Source organism: Odocoileus virginianus, unplaced genomic scaffold (genome assembly GCF_023699985.2).
Source record: "Odocoileus virginianus isolate 20LAN1187 ecotype Illinois unplaced genomic scaffold, Ovbor_1.2 Unplaced_Contig_7, whole genome shotgun sequence".
NCBI lineage: Eukaryota > Metazoa > Chordata > Mammalia > Artiodactyla > Cervidae > Odocoileus > Odocoileus virginianus.
Window position 1 is genome coordinate 2,041,463 of NW_027224324.1, and position 16,917 is coordinate 2,058,379.

The window sequence follows — 16,917 nt, forward strand, 5'->3', positions numbered from 1 at the left end:
AAAGTCTCGGCTTATCCTCAGCATTGACTTTTCAAAAACTATTTATTTTATTTATTATTTAATTATTTGGTTGCACCGGGTATTCACAGCAGCACCCAGGGGATCTTTAGTTGCAGGATCTAGTTCTGCAACCAAGGATCGAGTCTGGGCCCCCTGCATTAGAGGCACAGAGTCTTAGCCACTGGGCCACCAGGGTGGTCCCTCAGTGTTGACTTTTAATCAAGACGTATTTATTAACCAATATTACATGCTTCAAGACCATCTAATTTCAAATTTCCCACAAACAAACTTCGTTTATTTACTGATATGTGTGTACTCAGTCGTGTCTGCCTCTGTGACTCCACTGACTGTACCCTGCCAGGCTCCCCATTCCATGGAATTTCCCAGGCAAGAATCCTGGAGTGGGTAGCCATTTCCTCTCCCAGGGGATCTTTGGAACCCAGGGATGGGGACTGAACCCCGCCCCCAGTCTCCAGCACTGTGCTTTTACTACTGTGCTACCTAGGAAGCACAAGTTAATTCATATACCTCTATGAAAAGTTAGATATCTTCAATGGCGAAGAGATCAGAACTCAGAGAATGATTAAGGCACATGTTCTTCTCATCCCTAGACACCTGCTCTTCAGTTTTTTAAAAAATAATATAAGTCTTTAAGATTTCCAAATACTGCTACTAACATAATTTTATTCATAATGCTTTTTCAAAAACCTTCTTCTGAACTTCAATAAAATTCTCCTACTTAGGAAATTAGGACTGTTTATGTTCCAAAGTTTTACTTAGCCTGGAAGACAGGAATCATTTCCACCCGTGTTGCTAAAAACATGACAACAGGCCCCAAATGCTAAATGCTAAATTCTCCATCAAAACTGAGACAATCCCAAATTTTGGCTCTCCTAGAAAATGGGAGCTTTGGCTAGTCGATAGGTAGGTGCTTGATCAGCATTAATTAGGTGATATGCCTCATAGGCCCCCACCATCCCCTAAAAGAAAGATACCTTTCAATAATCAGTCCGTTTTTTGCCTGGTATAACGTCCTTGTTCCTAAGCCCTTCTGCTCATAATAGCCTTTCATTTTGTATAGGTCCTCGAAACTTCTTCCTTTCAGTCACATTGGATGTTGTCTAAATCATGACTGGTTGAATAAAGCCAGTAAGATCTTTAAAATGTATTCATATAAGTTTTTCTGAACAGTGTGCCTTTAATTTTGTCAAAATTGTTATTATTTTATCGGTTTATAAGAAACAATATTTATTGAGAACATCAAATACGTTCCGAGAAAAGAACCCAGTGCAGAAAATGATAAAGAATATCCAGAGAAATGAGCAGAGACAGTCCAGTTCCTCCTAAAGAAACAAACATCCTTTTGAAATTCTGAATGCCACTGCATTATCTACTAACTTTATTAAAAACACTAAAAGAAGACTTGTGAATTTATGGTCAAAATTCCAGATTCCATTGTTTGGTCACTCCCTTTTATCTTCCCCATCTCACGTTTTGACTGAAAATCCGTAATTGGTCTGGTGATTTTCCAGGAAGAGAAGACGCGGGGATAGTTTACCTTTGGAAGTGTAAGAAATTCCCAGGGATTAGGACACCATAAGCTAACTAATTTCTACTGGATTTAAATGTTACTTCAGTTGTTCACAACAAATTTCGAGTCAACTTGAAATGGATTACTTGCGTATACGCCTTTTTCTGAAGGTTAATGAACGTATTCATTAGTCCCCTACGAGTTTAAGCCTCTGAAATAAGCATGAAGTAAAGCAAAGATGCGGACCTCACAGGTAAAAAGGCTGCAATTTCCTAGACCTCAGGTACTGCTCTCAGTAGTCAGGCAGTAAGTGTGCTTTCGGCCTGAAACTTGTACAGTTGTTTTGGAGGATGGCCCCAGCTCTGTCAAGACCCATTCAGTTTTGCCTCTGGAGTGTAACATCCCCTGACTGGGAGCCCTAGTTCGGAGTCAAACCCCAGAGGTGGAGAAGGGGGGGCACGTCGCGCCGCCGGGCGCAGCGCGCGGGCGGGCGGGTCGGCTCCCCGGCCTCCGGGTTCGAGGCTCCGTGCCGGGCGCGGGTGCGGGCCGCTAACTTCGGGCCAATCAGCGCGCGGCGTCCCTGCGCCCCCGCGCCCGCCGTGGCCTCCGCCGCTCGCGGCCGAGCCGGACCCGGGACGAGGAGGGGCCGCGCCGCGGGGGATCCTGGAGTCGGAGGGAGGTGGGGATTCTGCGAGGGAGGCTCCATTTCCTCCCCGCCCGCCGGCCTCTCCCCGCCGCCCCGGCACCCCAAGTCCCCGGGGCCGGCGCTGAGGGCGGCGGCGGCGCGGCGCGAACATGCTGGGCATGTACGTGCCGGACAGGTTCTCCCTGAAGTCCTCCCGCGTTCAGGACGGCATGGGGCTCTACACGGCCCGCCGCGTGAGGAAGGTGGGTGACCCGCGGCGGCCTGCGCGCCCCCGCTCCCGCCGCCCCGCGCGCCCCTCAGCCGCGGGCTCCGCGCGCGCCGCCTCTCTTCGGGAGCCCCGCGGGGAGCTGGGGCGGCTTCCGAGTCCCGCTCCTCCCGAGGCGGCGCCGCCACGTAGGTGCCGCGCCGCCGGCCGCCCTGCAGCAAGATGTCTTTCCTCCGCCGCAGGAAGTGAGGCGGGATGCTGCCTCCCACCGCCGCGGCCCGGCGGGGGCTGTGTCCTGGCGCTGGCAGAGGCGCGCGCGGGCGGCTGTCGTCCGGGCGCGCACGCAGCCCCGCCAACGCTTACTTGCTTCAGGATGTGGAAGTGTGACCAGAAGCGCCCCGCTTTCCCGGTGGGCATGGATGGGGGTGGGGGCGCCGCCCACAGCGCCGCGTTCCCGCAGGCCTCAGCATCTCCTTCTGGCATCCAGCAGTTCTTCCCCTCTTTTCAGAATGTGCAGTGTGAGTTCTGGGAGGGGCCATCTAGATAAGGTTTGACTCTCGGCCCTTTTCTCTCAGGTTTTCAGAATTTTTCCTCCCTCTCTCCATCCAGAAGTTTAGAGACACGTGAGTAGGACCGGCACAAGCCGGTGGCTGTCAGGGAATGGCCTGGAAGTGCTGGAGGTTGAAAGCAAACGCTTAGGAGAGATTACGGGAAAATGCCAAGCCTTTGTATCTGGTGAGAGTGTGTTCCAGCCGCCATTCCGGAGGATAGATGATATCACAAACCGTGGAGGCAGCGCTCAAGTGTGCAGGACAGTGAGAGCCAGCGTTTACTGAGCAGCTACTTGGTGCTGGGGCCCGTACGTGCTGTTTTATCTCTGTGGGTAGCTTCGCTGGAGTGACACTCCTGCGAGAACAGTCTTAATCTGCGTGCAGGAGAGAAGAAAACAGAAGGACTTGGAGGTTAAATTTCCTGCTGAGTTAGTGAGTTAGGCTGCAAGCCCCTTGCTTCTTGATCCAAAGCCCAAGTTGTTTTCAGGTCTTTTTCTGCCATCTTCCCATCACCCGTCACCCCAACTCTGTTAGGGGTGAGGTTTGGGGGAGAGCAGGTTTGTTCTGTGAAGGTGGGCTAACAGGAGCTTCGCAAGATGCACCTGAGACCCAGGGATGCCTTTCATTTGAGTATGAGTTTTCCTCACCCCCTAACCTAAGGAGCGGGAGAAGGGAGGCGCACAGAAAGCCTTCACTGACAGCAGGGCGGGTGAGCAACACCCAGGGTAAAGCTTGGAGTGATAGACCCCCTATTTACTCTTTTAAATAGGAGGCTGGGGAGAATGCTCCAAGGTGAAAAGCAGGTATCAGCACTTATCTGAATAGGTGTTTTTGCCCAAACAGTAAACTTCTGCTCTTTCACAGCAGAAGTTGAGATTCTGCTTTTAATTTTCTCACAAGACATGAAAATTCCCAAGTGGCTTTTTCTTGACGGTCTCAGTACTGAATGTAAGTACTTAAAAAGCACAGTTCTTAAACATTAGTTTAATGGTGGTGGTTTAATTGCTAAGTCGTGTCCGACTCTTGGGACCCTAGGGATCTAGTAATATACTAAAATTGTAGAGATATTACACTTACTAAATTATCCTTATTTTGCCTTACTAAGATTTCTAGAAAGAGCTGGCTGATACATGTTCTTTTGATATTTTTATTCCAAATTATTTTTCCAAGAATTATTTGGAAGTTTTAAATTATTTTGTGGTATAGAGTGAACAGCTTCCAAAATTATATATTTCTGCATTTTATTACCTCAGTATTTACAGATATTATGTTTTCTTAGTTTATGTAAGTTCACCATGTAAAACACATGGTTTCATCTAGGTCATAATTAGAATTCTTAACCTGTATTTCAAGTGAATCTGCAGATGTTTGCAATAAGTTCAAATCATATACTGTTCGTGACAAAGTTTAGTTGTGATCACAAGATACTCAGTCATAAGGTAATTGATCATGGGCACGTTCATTGATGCCAGAAATGACCTTTTAGGTTTCAGCTCCTTTGCCTTGCAAAAACTGGTCTAAAGCTGAAGCTGAATGGCAGATTTTAGCTGTGCTATGAAGCTAAAGCTGAATATCGGTGCATCCCTTACCTGTTTGCATATAGTTTCCTGATGCTTAAATACTTTTCAGGTAACCTTGTACTAGGTTCAACTCTAGTCTTTAATAAAAGGATCTGAGGAAAAAATATTTTAGCAGCTGTATTAAGGATCTTACTTAGAAGGCTTTTGTTCTTTCTGAACAAATTTTGGAATCTAATTTTAGGTTTTTAAGTGGGAAGTTATAGATGTTTTAGTACACTTTCATAGCATGTATGCTTGCATGTTATTATTGCCAAATTCAGACTTAAATTGAAGAAAGTAGGGAAAACCACTAGACCATTCAGGTATGACCTAAATCAAATCCCTTATGATTATACAGTGGAAGTGAGAAATAGATTCAAGGGATTAGATCTGATAGAGTGCCTGAAGAACTATGGACAGAGGTTCATGACATTGTACAGGAGACAGGGATCAAGACCATCCCCAAGAAAAAGAAATGCAAAAAAGCAAAATGGCCATCTGCAGAGGCCTTATAAATAGCTGTGAAAAGAAGAGAAGCCAAAAGCAAAGGAGAAAAGGAAAGATATACCCATTTGAATGCAGAGTTCCAAAGAATAGAAAGGAGAGATAAGAAAGCCTTCCTCAGTGATCAGTGCAAAGAAATAGAGGAAAATAATAGAATGGGAAAGACTAGAGATCTCTTCAGGAGAATTAGAGATCCCAAGGGAACATTTCATGCAAAGATGGGCTCAATAAAGGACAGAAATGGTACGGACCTAACAGAAGCAGAAGATACTAAGAAGAGGTGGCAAGAATACACAGAAGAACTGTACAAAAAAGATCTTCGTGACCCAGATGATCACGATGGTGTGATCACTCACCTAGAGCCAGACATCCTGGAATGTGAAGTCAAGCAGGCCTTAGGAAACATCACTATGAACAAAGCTAGTGGAGGTGATGGAATTCCAGTTGTGCTATTTGAAATCCTAAAAGTTGATGCTGTGAAAGTACTGCACTCAGTATGCCAGCAGATTTGGAAAATGCAGCAGTGGCCTCAGGACTGGAAAAGGTCAATTTTCGTTCCAGTGCTCAAGAATGCTCAAACTACTGCACAATTGCACTCATCTCACACACTAGTAAAGTAATGCTCAACATTCTCCAAGCCAGGCTTCAGCAATACGTGAACCGTGAACTTCAAGATGTTCAAACTGGTTTTAGAAAAGGCAGGGGAACCAGAGGTCAGATTGCCAGCATCCATTGGATCATCGAAAAAGCAAGAGAGTTCCAGAAAAATATCTATTTCTGCTTTACTGACTATGCCAAAGCCTTTGACTGTTTGGATCACTACAAACTGTGGAACATTCTTCAAGCGATTGGAATACCAGATCACCTGACCTGGCTCTTGAGAAATCTGTATGCAGGCCAGGAAGCAACAGTTAGAACTGGACATGGAGCAACAGACTGGTACCAAATAGTGAAAGGAATATGTCAAAGCTGTATATTGTCACCCTGATTATTTAACTTGTATTCAGAGTACATCATAAGAAACACTGGGCTCGAGGAAGCACAAGCTGGAATCACAAGATATATTGCCAGGAGAAATATCAATAACCTCAGATATGCAGATGACACCACCCTTATGGGAGAAAGCAAAGAAGACTTAAAGAGCCTCTTGATGAAAGCAAAAGATGAGAGTGAAAAAGTTGGCTTAAAGCTCAACATTCAGAAAACTAAGATCATGGCATCTGGTCCCATTACTTCATGGCAAATAGATGGGGAAACAGTGACAGACTTTTATTTTCTTGGGCTCCAAAATCACTGCAGATGGTGACTGCAGCCATGAAATTAAAAGACGCTTGCTCCTTGGAAGAAAAGCTATGACCAACCTAGACAGCATATTCAAAAGCAGAGACATTGCTTTGCCAACAAAGGTCCATCTAGTCAAGGCTATGGTTTCTCCAGAAGTCATATATGGATGTGAGACTTGGACTCTAAAGAAAGCTGAGCGCTGAAGAATTGATGCTTTTGAACTGTGGTATTGGAGAAGACTCTTGAGAGTTCCTTGAACTGCAAGGAGATCCAACCAGTTCATCCTAAAGGAAGTCAGTCCTGAATATTCATTGGAAGGACTAATGTTGAAGCTGAAACTCCAATACTTTGGCCACCTGATACGAAGAACTGACTCATTTGAAAAGACCCTAATGCTGGGGAAGATTGAAGGCTGGTGGAGAAGGGGATTACAGCAGATGAGATGGTTGGATGGCATCACCGACTCAATGGACATGAGTTTGAGTAAACTCCGGGAGTTGGTGATGGACAGGGAGGCCTGGTGTGCTGCAGTCCATGGGGTCACAAAGAGTCAGACATGACTGAGTGACTGAACTGAACTAATTCTTGCATAATAATTATTATTTTTTAAAAATTGCAGTTTAAGTCATATGTTGATTTCAGAAAATCTTATTGTAGACCTGTACTGATCTTGGGGGATTTTGCTAGACTTCCTATTCGCAGTGCATCTATCATACTGATCTGGAATTCCCTTACCAATTGGATCCTTTGATCCTTTTCTAGACCCATCCCTTTTTGTGTGGTGTTTCCGAGAGTGGGGGGGGGTCTCTGCAGCCAAGTCACCTAATACCCTGGTTCCACCTTTGTTCTCCTAGGTTTTTCCTTGGCAGTTGTCTTGTTTTTGTAGGCTTGGTACTGCTGCTGTTGCTGTCTGCACCACACCCCCCACTTTTTTTTTTTTTTTTTTTGGCTATAAAGTCGATAAAATGATAAGAAGAAGAAGAAATGGAAGGAACTTGTTTTTCTTTTTTGGCCATTATGGAATGCCCTTTCCTTTTCTTGTTGTTTATTTGCTAGGTCGTGTCCCCCTGTTTTGCCACCCCATGGAAAGTAGCCTACCAGGCTCCTCTGTCCATGGGATTTCCCAGGCAAGAATACTGCCATTTCCTTCTCCAGAAGATCTTCCAGACCTGGGGATTAAACCTGTGTCTCTTGCTTGGCAAGCATATTCTTTACTACTGAGCCATCTGGAAAGCCCCTTTTCTTACCATCATGGAAATTAGAGATTGAATGAAGAGAGGGTCGTTTGTTAGATATTTCTATGTGAGCCATTATTGCTTTTGAGAGAAGGAATGGATTCAAGTTTGTTGGAAAGTCCTAGAGTAGAAAAAAGCAGACTGAGTTCATTCGCACTTGTACTCATTGCAGTTTGCTAATGAAAAATATAATAAGAAAAAGTAAATTTAACACTTTAGCTTGCCAGACCCTGTTCTAAGTGCTTGTTAAGTGTTAATCTCATGAACAGTTTGATGTTGCAAAAAAGATGTAAAATTCTAAGTTATTATTCAGATTAAAGTTAATGTTAGGTATTCCAAGCTAATACAGTAAATAAACATATGATAAAAAGTTATGTAAACAGCTCACTATAATGCATTTTTTGTATCATGACTATGTTTTCCATTGCCAGATTGTGTGATTAACCAGAGAGTGGTGTGTTTGATTTTGTGTTTGAACTCAGAAAATGGAAAGGTAAGTAATAAGATTCCTCTGCGCTTTCAGGTTCTGTGACTTTATGCAGAGGGTTAGGGTGGCAGATATGCCACTGCCAGTCTTTGCTTCCTTGGGGTTTGTTGCAGGCCGTTGGTTTTCCTGTCTTCCCTTCTGATTCTTAGTCATTGAATCTTTCAGTTGTGGCAGGCACTGTCCTAGGTCTTGGGGATATATAGGTTGGCAAAAAAGGCAAGGTCTTTGTTCACATGGAGCTTGTCTTCTTGTGTGGGAAGAGAGGCAGTAAGCAGGTACAGAAGGGGAAGTTTCCAAAATAATTACAGTATGTGTTAAATGAAAGCCAAACACAGGATGACGCATTAGGGAGTAAATAGAGGTGGAGCCCTGTACTTTAGGCATGCTGGCAGGGAAGACCTCTCAGAGGAGGTGACATCTGCCTGAAACATGAAGGAGCTGAGCTAGCTAGAAGAATGTGCAGGGAAATATGCCAGTGAGTCTGAACTAGGGTCGAACTGAGGATAGAGGAAATTGTTTGGCTTCGAGGTATAGTTGAGAGGTTAAATAAAACAAAACCAGCTAGAATCTTCCAGTGGGTTGAATGAGGCCCATCATTGAAGGAGAATCTTGGATGACTCAGTTTTTGGCCTGACCAGTTGGTGCCAACTTGCCTTGGTGCTGTTTGCTCTCATGTGAAGTCTACTATGTTGGAAATGGTACTTCAGTTGTAGAATATGTTGGTAAAAGTACATCAAAAGCAACCAGCCCTGGCTAAGCATCAAATAGAAATAGGACAGTGCACTAAACACTGTTGATAAAAAGAGTTTCTTTTTCCATACTCTGGGACTTACAGCCTTGTTGGGAAAATGGAAATACAGAATTTTAAAAAATACATTTTTAATGTATCAAATGTCCAAATTTACATGGTGTGTATGGATTGATTTTGCTGGGCACTGCTTTAGGGAACAGAATTACAGTAATTTTTAGTCTGGGCAAGGAGAATGGAGCTGGAGGAATCACGCTTCCCGACTTCAGGTTATACTACAAAGCTACAGTCATCAAGACAGTGTGGTACTGGCACAAAAACAGACCAATGGAACAAGATAGAAAGCCCAGAAATAAACCCATGCACCTATGGGTACCTTATTTTTGACAAAGGAGGCAAGAATATACAATGGGCAAAGACAGCCTCTTCAATAAATGGTGCTGGGAAAACTGGACAGCTACATGTAAAAGAATGAAATTAGAACACTTCCTAACACCATGCTTTTGCTGCTGCTAAGTTGCTTCAGTCGTGTCCAACTCTGTGCGACCCCATAGATGGCAGCCCACCAGGCTCCTCCATCCCTGGGATTCTCCAGGCAAGAACACTGGAGTGGGTTGCCATTTCCTTCTCCAATGCATGAAAGTGAAAAGTGAAAGTGAAGTCACTCAGTTGTGTCCGACTCTTTGGGACCCCATGGACTGTAGCCCACCAGGCTCCTCCATCCATGGGATTTTCCAGGCAAGAGTACTGGAGTGGGGTGCCATTTCCTTCTCCTTCTAACACCGTACACAAAGATAAAATGGATTAAGGACCTAATGTATGACCAGAAACTATAAAATTCTTAGAGGAAAACATAGGCAGAACACTCAATGACATAAAGCAAGATCCTCTATGATCCACTTCCAAGAGTAATGGAAATAAAAACAAAAGTAAACAAGTGGGATCTGATTAAAAGCTTTTGCACAGCAAATGAAACTATAAGCAAGGTGAAAAAACCCTCAGAATGGGAGAAAATAATAGCAAATGAAACAACTGACAAAGGATTAATTTCCAAAATACAAGCAACTCATACAACTCAATACCAGAAAAGCAAACAACCCAATCAAAAAGTGGGAGAAAGACCTAAACAGACATTTCTGCAAAGAAGACATACAGATGGCTAAAAACACATGAAAAGATGCTCAACATCACATTATTAGAGAAATGCAAATCAAAACTACAATGAGATATCACCTCACACTGGTCAGAATGGCCCTCATCAAAAAGTCTACAAACAATAACAATGCTGGAAAGGGTGTGGAGAAAAGGGAACACTCTTGCACTGTTGGTGGGAATGTAAATTGATACAGCCACTATGGAAGATGGTATGGAGATTCTTAAAAAAACTAGGAATAAAACCACCATATGACCCAGCAATCCCACTCCTAGGCATATACCCTGAGGAAACCAAAATTGAAAGAGACACATGTATCCCATTGTTCATTGCAGCACTATTTACAATAGCTAGAACATGGAAGCAACCTAGATGTCCATCAGCAGATGAATGGATAAAGAAGTTGTGGTACATATACACAATGGAATATTACTCAGCCATAAAAGAAATGCATTTGAGTCAGTTCTAATGAGGTGGATGAACATAGAGCCTATTATACAGAGTGAAGTGTGTCAGAAAGAGAAAGATAAATACCATATTCTAGCACATACATGCAGAATCTAGAAAAAATGGTACTGAGAATTTACAGGGCAATAGTAGAGAAACATACATAGGGAATAGACTTATGGACATGGTGAGAGGGGAGGAGAGGGTGAGATGTATGGAAAGAGTAACATGGAAACTTACATTACCATATGTAAAATAGATAGCCAACGGGAATTTGCTGTGTGGCTAGGAAACAAACAGGGTCTCTGTATCAACCTAGAGGGGTGAGATGGGGAGGGAGATGGGAGGGAGTTTCAAGAGGGAGGGGACATGTGTATACCTATGGCTGATTCATGTTGAGGTTTGACAGAAAGCAGCAAAATTCTGTAAAGCAATTATCCTTTAATAAAAAATAAATAAATTAAAAAAAAAAGTAGTTAAGAGGGAGAAACCCCAGTGGTCGTTATAGTAAGTCATCAGAAAGCGCTGGGGGAATCAAAGAAGGCCTTATGGAGTTGAATTAATGAGGTCACATTATTATTGTATTTTTATTAAGCACTTTAAGTTTGGCTATGTTAATACGTTTTACTCTTCTCTCAACCCTATGAAGTAGATATTGTTACTGTACCCATTCTCAGATAAAGAAATTAAGGCAAAAAATGGTTGGCCAGTGTGACTTGTTAAGTATTGCCTGGGTGACAGAGTAAATGGTGGATCCATGATAGTAATTTCAGTGAGTCTGACCTGATTTGGTGCTCTTAATCAGTTTGGAGTTGAATGATTTGTAGGTAGAATTACTGAAAATAAAATGGAAACAGTTCATTGAAGGTTAGACCTCGTGACATACCTTATTTCAGACCGAGGAAGTTGTTAAACATCTCCACTGAAGTGTCACCTTGTACCTTGGAGCCTGTGGGCCCGCCTGGGACTGTCGCACACAATCACACATTTTGAATTCTGCTTGTTTTTTTGTTTACTATGCACTTGTGTTGTTATTTTATTGTGTAACATTCTTCAGGGGTTTACTATTATCCCCAGTGTATAGATTACATATTTCCTCAATGATCATTTCTTGTCAAAATTTTCAGTTGTCCTAATGTAGACTTAAAATTTTTTTTCTCCTTTCTGATTCCTTCTTCATTAGCAGGCTAAAGCCTGCCTGGCCTTATCTTCTGATGCGTAGTTGTTTTCCTTTATATGTAGAAGCCCATTAACTTGCATGCCCTTAGCATAGCTGAGTGGGCTTTGTATTTCTAAAAAGAACTAAAGACTGAAAGGAAAGCTGAAGACAAGCAGAAAAAGAAAATAACCAAATACAAGTGAAGTGAGTATAGTATCTTTCTCATATTTTGGGCCCCTAATTCTGGTAGAAGCAGTTAAGAGCATTGATGAGGCTGAGGTCTCCTTAACGTGGTACACACTAGCTGCAACGAGTTGCCCCCTCTGGAATAAATAGCTCAGTTCCTGGCTTCCATCCCTCTCATCACTGCTCTTTTGCCTAAGGGGTTCCGGAGTGGCAGCCTGTGCCCCTGAACCCCGGGGCAGTCCCCCAGCTTCCTCCTGAAATAAGGTATGTCCCGAGGTCTGATCTTTAAAGGACTGTCAGTAATTCTACCTACAAATCATTCAACTCCAAACCGATCAAGAGCACCAGATCGGGTCAGACTCACTGACATTAATATCATGGGTCCACCGTTTACTCTGTCACCCAGGCAATACTTAATGAGTCACACTGGCCAACTGCTTTTTGCCTCAATTTCTTCATCTGAGAATGGGTACAGTAACAATATCTACTTCATAGGGTTGAGAGAAGAGTGAAGCGTACTAACACAGGTAAACTTTGCTCTTCCACAGATGGACCTGCATCCGTTTTGGTAGTGCTGAGGTACAGTGTTAATTTCCTTCTGCAACTGTGGCAGATTATCTGGCTTAAAACAAGAGAAATTTATTCTTTTCTATTCTGGAGAATATAAATCTAAAATGGGTGGTCAGGCCTGGTTCCTTCTGGAGGCTCCAAAGAGAGTTTACTTCCTTGAATTTTGCAGTTTTCTGAAGGCTACATGGGCTTCCCAGATGGCTCAGTGGTAGAGAATCCCACCTGCCAGTGCAGGAGACACGGGTTCGATCCCCGGGTCCGGGAAGATCCCCTGGAGAAGGAAATGGCAACCCACTCCAGTATTCTTGCCTGGGGAATTCCATGGACAGAGCAGGCTACAGTTTCAAAAAGTCAGGTATGACTGAAGTGGCTTAGCGTACACACACATTATACACTCTGCCATAGCTCCACAGTGTAGTTCTTGTCTGTGTTATATGGAACGTTTTGCAGTGAAGTATCCCTCAACTACTGGTCCCAATGAAATGTCCACATTGCACATCTACCATATTGATGACTGTTCTGCCTTGTGTTCAGTGTTGATTCTGGCAGAGGTCAACAAGGTTGGCATTCACGCAGTGCAACCCGAGTGACTGGTTCTCTTATATAGAGGAAGAGAGCGTATGCACATTAGAAGGAGGAGGAAGAATAGATTCTGACCACGCTCTAAGTGATGGTGTTGAGAAGGATGTCAGAGGGAGCCCAGCTTGCACATGCTCATCTGACAGATGAGGACGCGGAAGCCGGGGTGAGCTTTGCCTGGAGCCCTGCTACCCACAGCTGCCTCACAGACTCCTGCTCCTCCGCAGGGGCATCTCCCTCGGGCGAAGGCTGGCACCGCGGTTCTCTTTGAGGGCTTTGTAGTGGAGACTTTTGGTAAGGTAAAATCCAGAGAAAAATCTCTGATATTTAAATCTTATGTTTGTGAAAATACAGGAAGCTAAAAATAAAAACAGGCAAGTTGTGTAGGGTTAGAAAGACATGGGAAAGGGAAAAACACCCATTATCTCTGTGGTCCCCAAAAGTCAAGTAGTGAAAGCACAGAGGAAAACTCACTTTGTTAATAAATGAGTAGGTTTCGTGGAATAAGGTGTTCTGTTGATCAGCTTAGAAGGTGACTCTCCTGAGGAAATCATAAGGGGTCTTTGTGCCCCAGCTAAAATTCTGCCGGTGGACGTTTGTTTAAGGTTCCTGGTGGCTGGTGAAAGCTAACCTGGAAACATAATCAGAGGGAAGATAGTCACCATTGATGCCTGCCATATGTGCTATCTCTTTTCTGTGTTCACATTCACCCTCTACAAGTGACTCAGTGAAGTTTTGTATTTCTTGGTGTTATTATAGATTCAGATATTGGTTGGTTTTTGTGATTGTAACAGCTTCAGTTAATTCTTTCAGCAAATATTTATTGAGCAACTGCAGTTGTTAGGCTCTGGGCTAGTTGCTAGAGACAAAAGGGTGAGTGCCAAAAGCACTCGATGTGTTCCATGGCTTGTATTTAACCCTGCATTAAGTCTGCACGGGGGCCATTATAGTCCTTGTTTTACAGATGAGCAAACTGATTGTGAGGAAGGTTATAGCCCAAGAAGGGAATTAATCAGAATCTGAACTCAGATCTTTCCAAATACCTTTTTCACTAAAAAAGACTAAAAATTATTTTTCTTCATACTGATAAAATGCTGTATCCATGCTCATTTCCATTAGCATAGACACATACCTATACACACTCTTTCATAAAGTTATTTTACAAAAATGAGAAAAGAGTGAACTCATTTTATCATCTGCCATTTCAGCAGTTGCTTATAGAGATCCCTCTAAGTAATCTGCTTTGGCTCTAATATTTTTAATAACATATTCTATAAGGGGGATGTGATGTAATTTTCATTTGTTTGGGGCTTGTTTTACACAATTATTCACTAAATGTTTATTGCTAAGATCTGTACCAGCTATTTGGAATGCAGTAGTGAACAAAATAGAAATTCTGGCTCTTGCTTAGCTTGTGTTTTAGTGAGGGGAGCTAGGACAGGAAATTGACAATGAAAAATTACAAACATTTTATACTGTGCTAAAATGTTGAAAGTCCTTCAGAAAAAAAGAAAAAGAGCTGGGTATTGTTGACTTGACAGAGTGTGTGGATGTGTGGATGGATGTTATTCTAAATAGGTGATTGGTCCAGGTAATCCTCCCTGAGCAGGGGAAATATGGGCAGTGACTTAAAGGACGGGAAGAAAGGCAGCAGTCAGAGCGAAGGCCCTGAGATGAGACTTGGCTTGCTGTGTTCAGGGGATAAGGAGAGCAGTGAGGCTGGAATGGTCTTGTCGGGGGCTGGGTACTAGGAGAGGAGGCTAGAGAGACCGTGAAGGGCCTTTTGGGCTATTGTGAAGCCGTTGGCTCTACTTTGAGTGGAATAGGAAGCCACGGCAGGGTTTTAGGCCAAGGAGGGATGTGATCTGACTTGAGTTTATCAAGGATCGCTTTGACTGCTGTGTTGAGAATAGTTGACCTCAGAGTGAACTGGGAGACTTGTTAGGATTCTTCTGCAGTAATCCATGTGAGAGGTGATGGTGGTTTAGACCAAGAAGCTGGCAATGTTGAAAGTGTAGTTTGGAGACAGAATGTGCTGATGAGATAAGTGAAAGAAAGGTAAGGATCAAAGATGATTCCAAGGATTTTAGCCTGAGAAATTGGGAGGATTGGATTGTTGGCCAGCAACTGAGCTGGGGAAGATTTTGGTGCGGCAGATTTGAAGGGGGGAGATCTGGAATTTGGTTTAAGACATGTTGATTTTGACAAGTTTATTAGATAACAGATGTCAAAAAGGCAGTGAGATAACTGCTGTTGTAGCAGCAGTTCCTCCTTCCCATCCTTTACGACATCATTTTTGTCTGTTTTGTGTGTCATAAACCTTACAGTACACTTTTACTCTTTTCCCTTTATACCACCAATTATCTTTTAGAGCAATTAAAAAATAAGATTGTGTTATTCACCTTTATTTTGGTTTCTGGAGCTCATCATTTCTTTGTTGTGAATTACGTTTTTGTGTGGTATCATATTCTTTATGTGAGAACCACATCCTTTGAACATTCTTTGTATCACAAGTCTGATGGCAATGAGTTTTCTCAGTTTCCGTTTTCTGAAAAAAGTATTGCATTTGTGTTTGAAAGATATCCTCTCCAGATTGATAGGTTTTTTTCTTTCTCATTATATTAAAGATATTACTTGTTCTTTTTTTGACTTAAAACATTTCTGAAAAGTTTGCTTTCCAGAGGTTATAACATAAAAGTGTTATGTTCTTCACACATTCTCTTTTTCCCCCTCTGCTTTTAAGATTTTTCTAGTTTTCTTTGGCTTTTAGCAGTTTGAATATGATGTGTTTAAAATAAAAAAAAATTGCTTCTTTTATGTGTAGTTTGATATCTTTTATCATTTTTGGAAGATTCTTAGCCATTTTCCCTTCAAATATTACTTCTGGCCCAAACTTCCTTTCTTCTTCTGGGACTCCAGTTACGTGCATGTCAGACCAGTTGATGGTATTGTCTCACAGCTCTTACATGCTTTGTTGTGCTTTATTTTCCCCTTTTCCCCACTCTGTGTTTCGGTTTAATAGGTAATTTCTGTTGCCTTCAAGTGTATTGCTGCTTTTCTCAGTGCATCAAGTTACCTGGTGATTGTGTCAAAGGCATTCATGTTTGCACCATGGTTTTTATTTCTAGCATTTCCACTGGATTCCCTTTTGTAGCTTCCATGTCTTAGTTGAAACCTACTATATTCTTGCATGTTATCTGCCTTTTCTAGTAGATTATTTAACAAATTAATCATAATCACTGTTAAAGTGCTTATCTGATAGTTCTAATATCTGTCATTTTTTCATCTGATTCTGCTGCTTGCTCTGTTTCTTCACTATGGGCTGTATTTTTTCTCCTTGCTTCCTTGTATGGTTTTTTTTTGGTTTGTTTTTTTTTTTTTTTTTTAATTGAAGGACAGTTGCTTTACAGGATTGTGTCGGCCTCTGCTATGCCGCAGCATGAGTTGTGCACAAGTATACACGTCCCCTCCTTCTTGCACCTGCCTCCCGCCTGCCACCCTGTTCCACCCCTCTCGGTGGTCACAGAGCCCTGGTCTGAGCTCCTCTGTCACACAGCCAAGTCCCACTGGCTATCTGTTTTACATATGGTAATGTATGTTTCCGTGACATTCTTTGTTTTTTAAAATTATTTTAATTGGAGGATAATTATTTTATACTATTGTGATATTTTTGGCCATACATCAACATGAATCAGCCATAGATATACATGTGTTCCCTTTCCCCATCCTGAATCCCCCCCCCCGCCCCCTGCCACTTCCCTCCCTACCCTGTCCCTCTAGGTTGTCCCAGAGAACTGGCTTCATGCACTGAACTCTCACACCGGTCATCTGTTCTACATGTGGTAATGTGTGTGTTTCAATGCTGTTCTCTCAAATCATCCCACCCTCTCCTTCCCCCTCATGTGTCTCCACGTCTGTTCTCTATGTCTGCATCTCCATTGCTGCCCTGCAAATAGGCTCATCAGTACCATCTTTCTAGATTCCATATATGTGCATTAATATACAATATTGGGCTCCCTCTTTCTGATTTACTTCACTCTGTGTGATAGACTTTAGGTTCATCCACCTCACTA

General features: G+C 42.8%; 1 protein-coding gene across 4 annotated transcripts in view; it reads left to right on the forward strand.

Moving 5' to 3' along the window:
- The first annotated feature begins 2,188 nt into the window (after positions 1 to 2,188).
- Positions 2,189 to 16,917, forward strand: part of PRDM5 (PR/SET domain 5) — a 257,926-nt gene continuing 243,197 nt past the window's right edge. For 2 of the 4 annotated variants that reach the window (XR_011486377.1, XM_020916542.2), the window contains exon 1: positions 2,200 to 2,419. Coding sequence is in view for 3 of the 4 variants with exons in the window: in XM_020916542.2 (XP_020772201.1) it covers positions 2,327 to 2,419 (93 nt within the window). In the remaining variant the exon portion in view is untranslated. Of the gene's footprint in view, positions 2,420 to 16,917 lie in introns of all 4 variants that reach the window. The other 2 variants (XM_070463856.1, XM_020916543.2) reach the window with 2 other exon arrangements.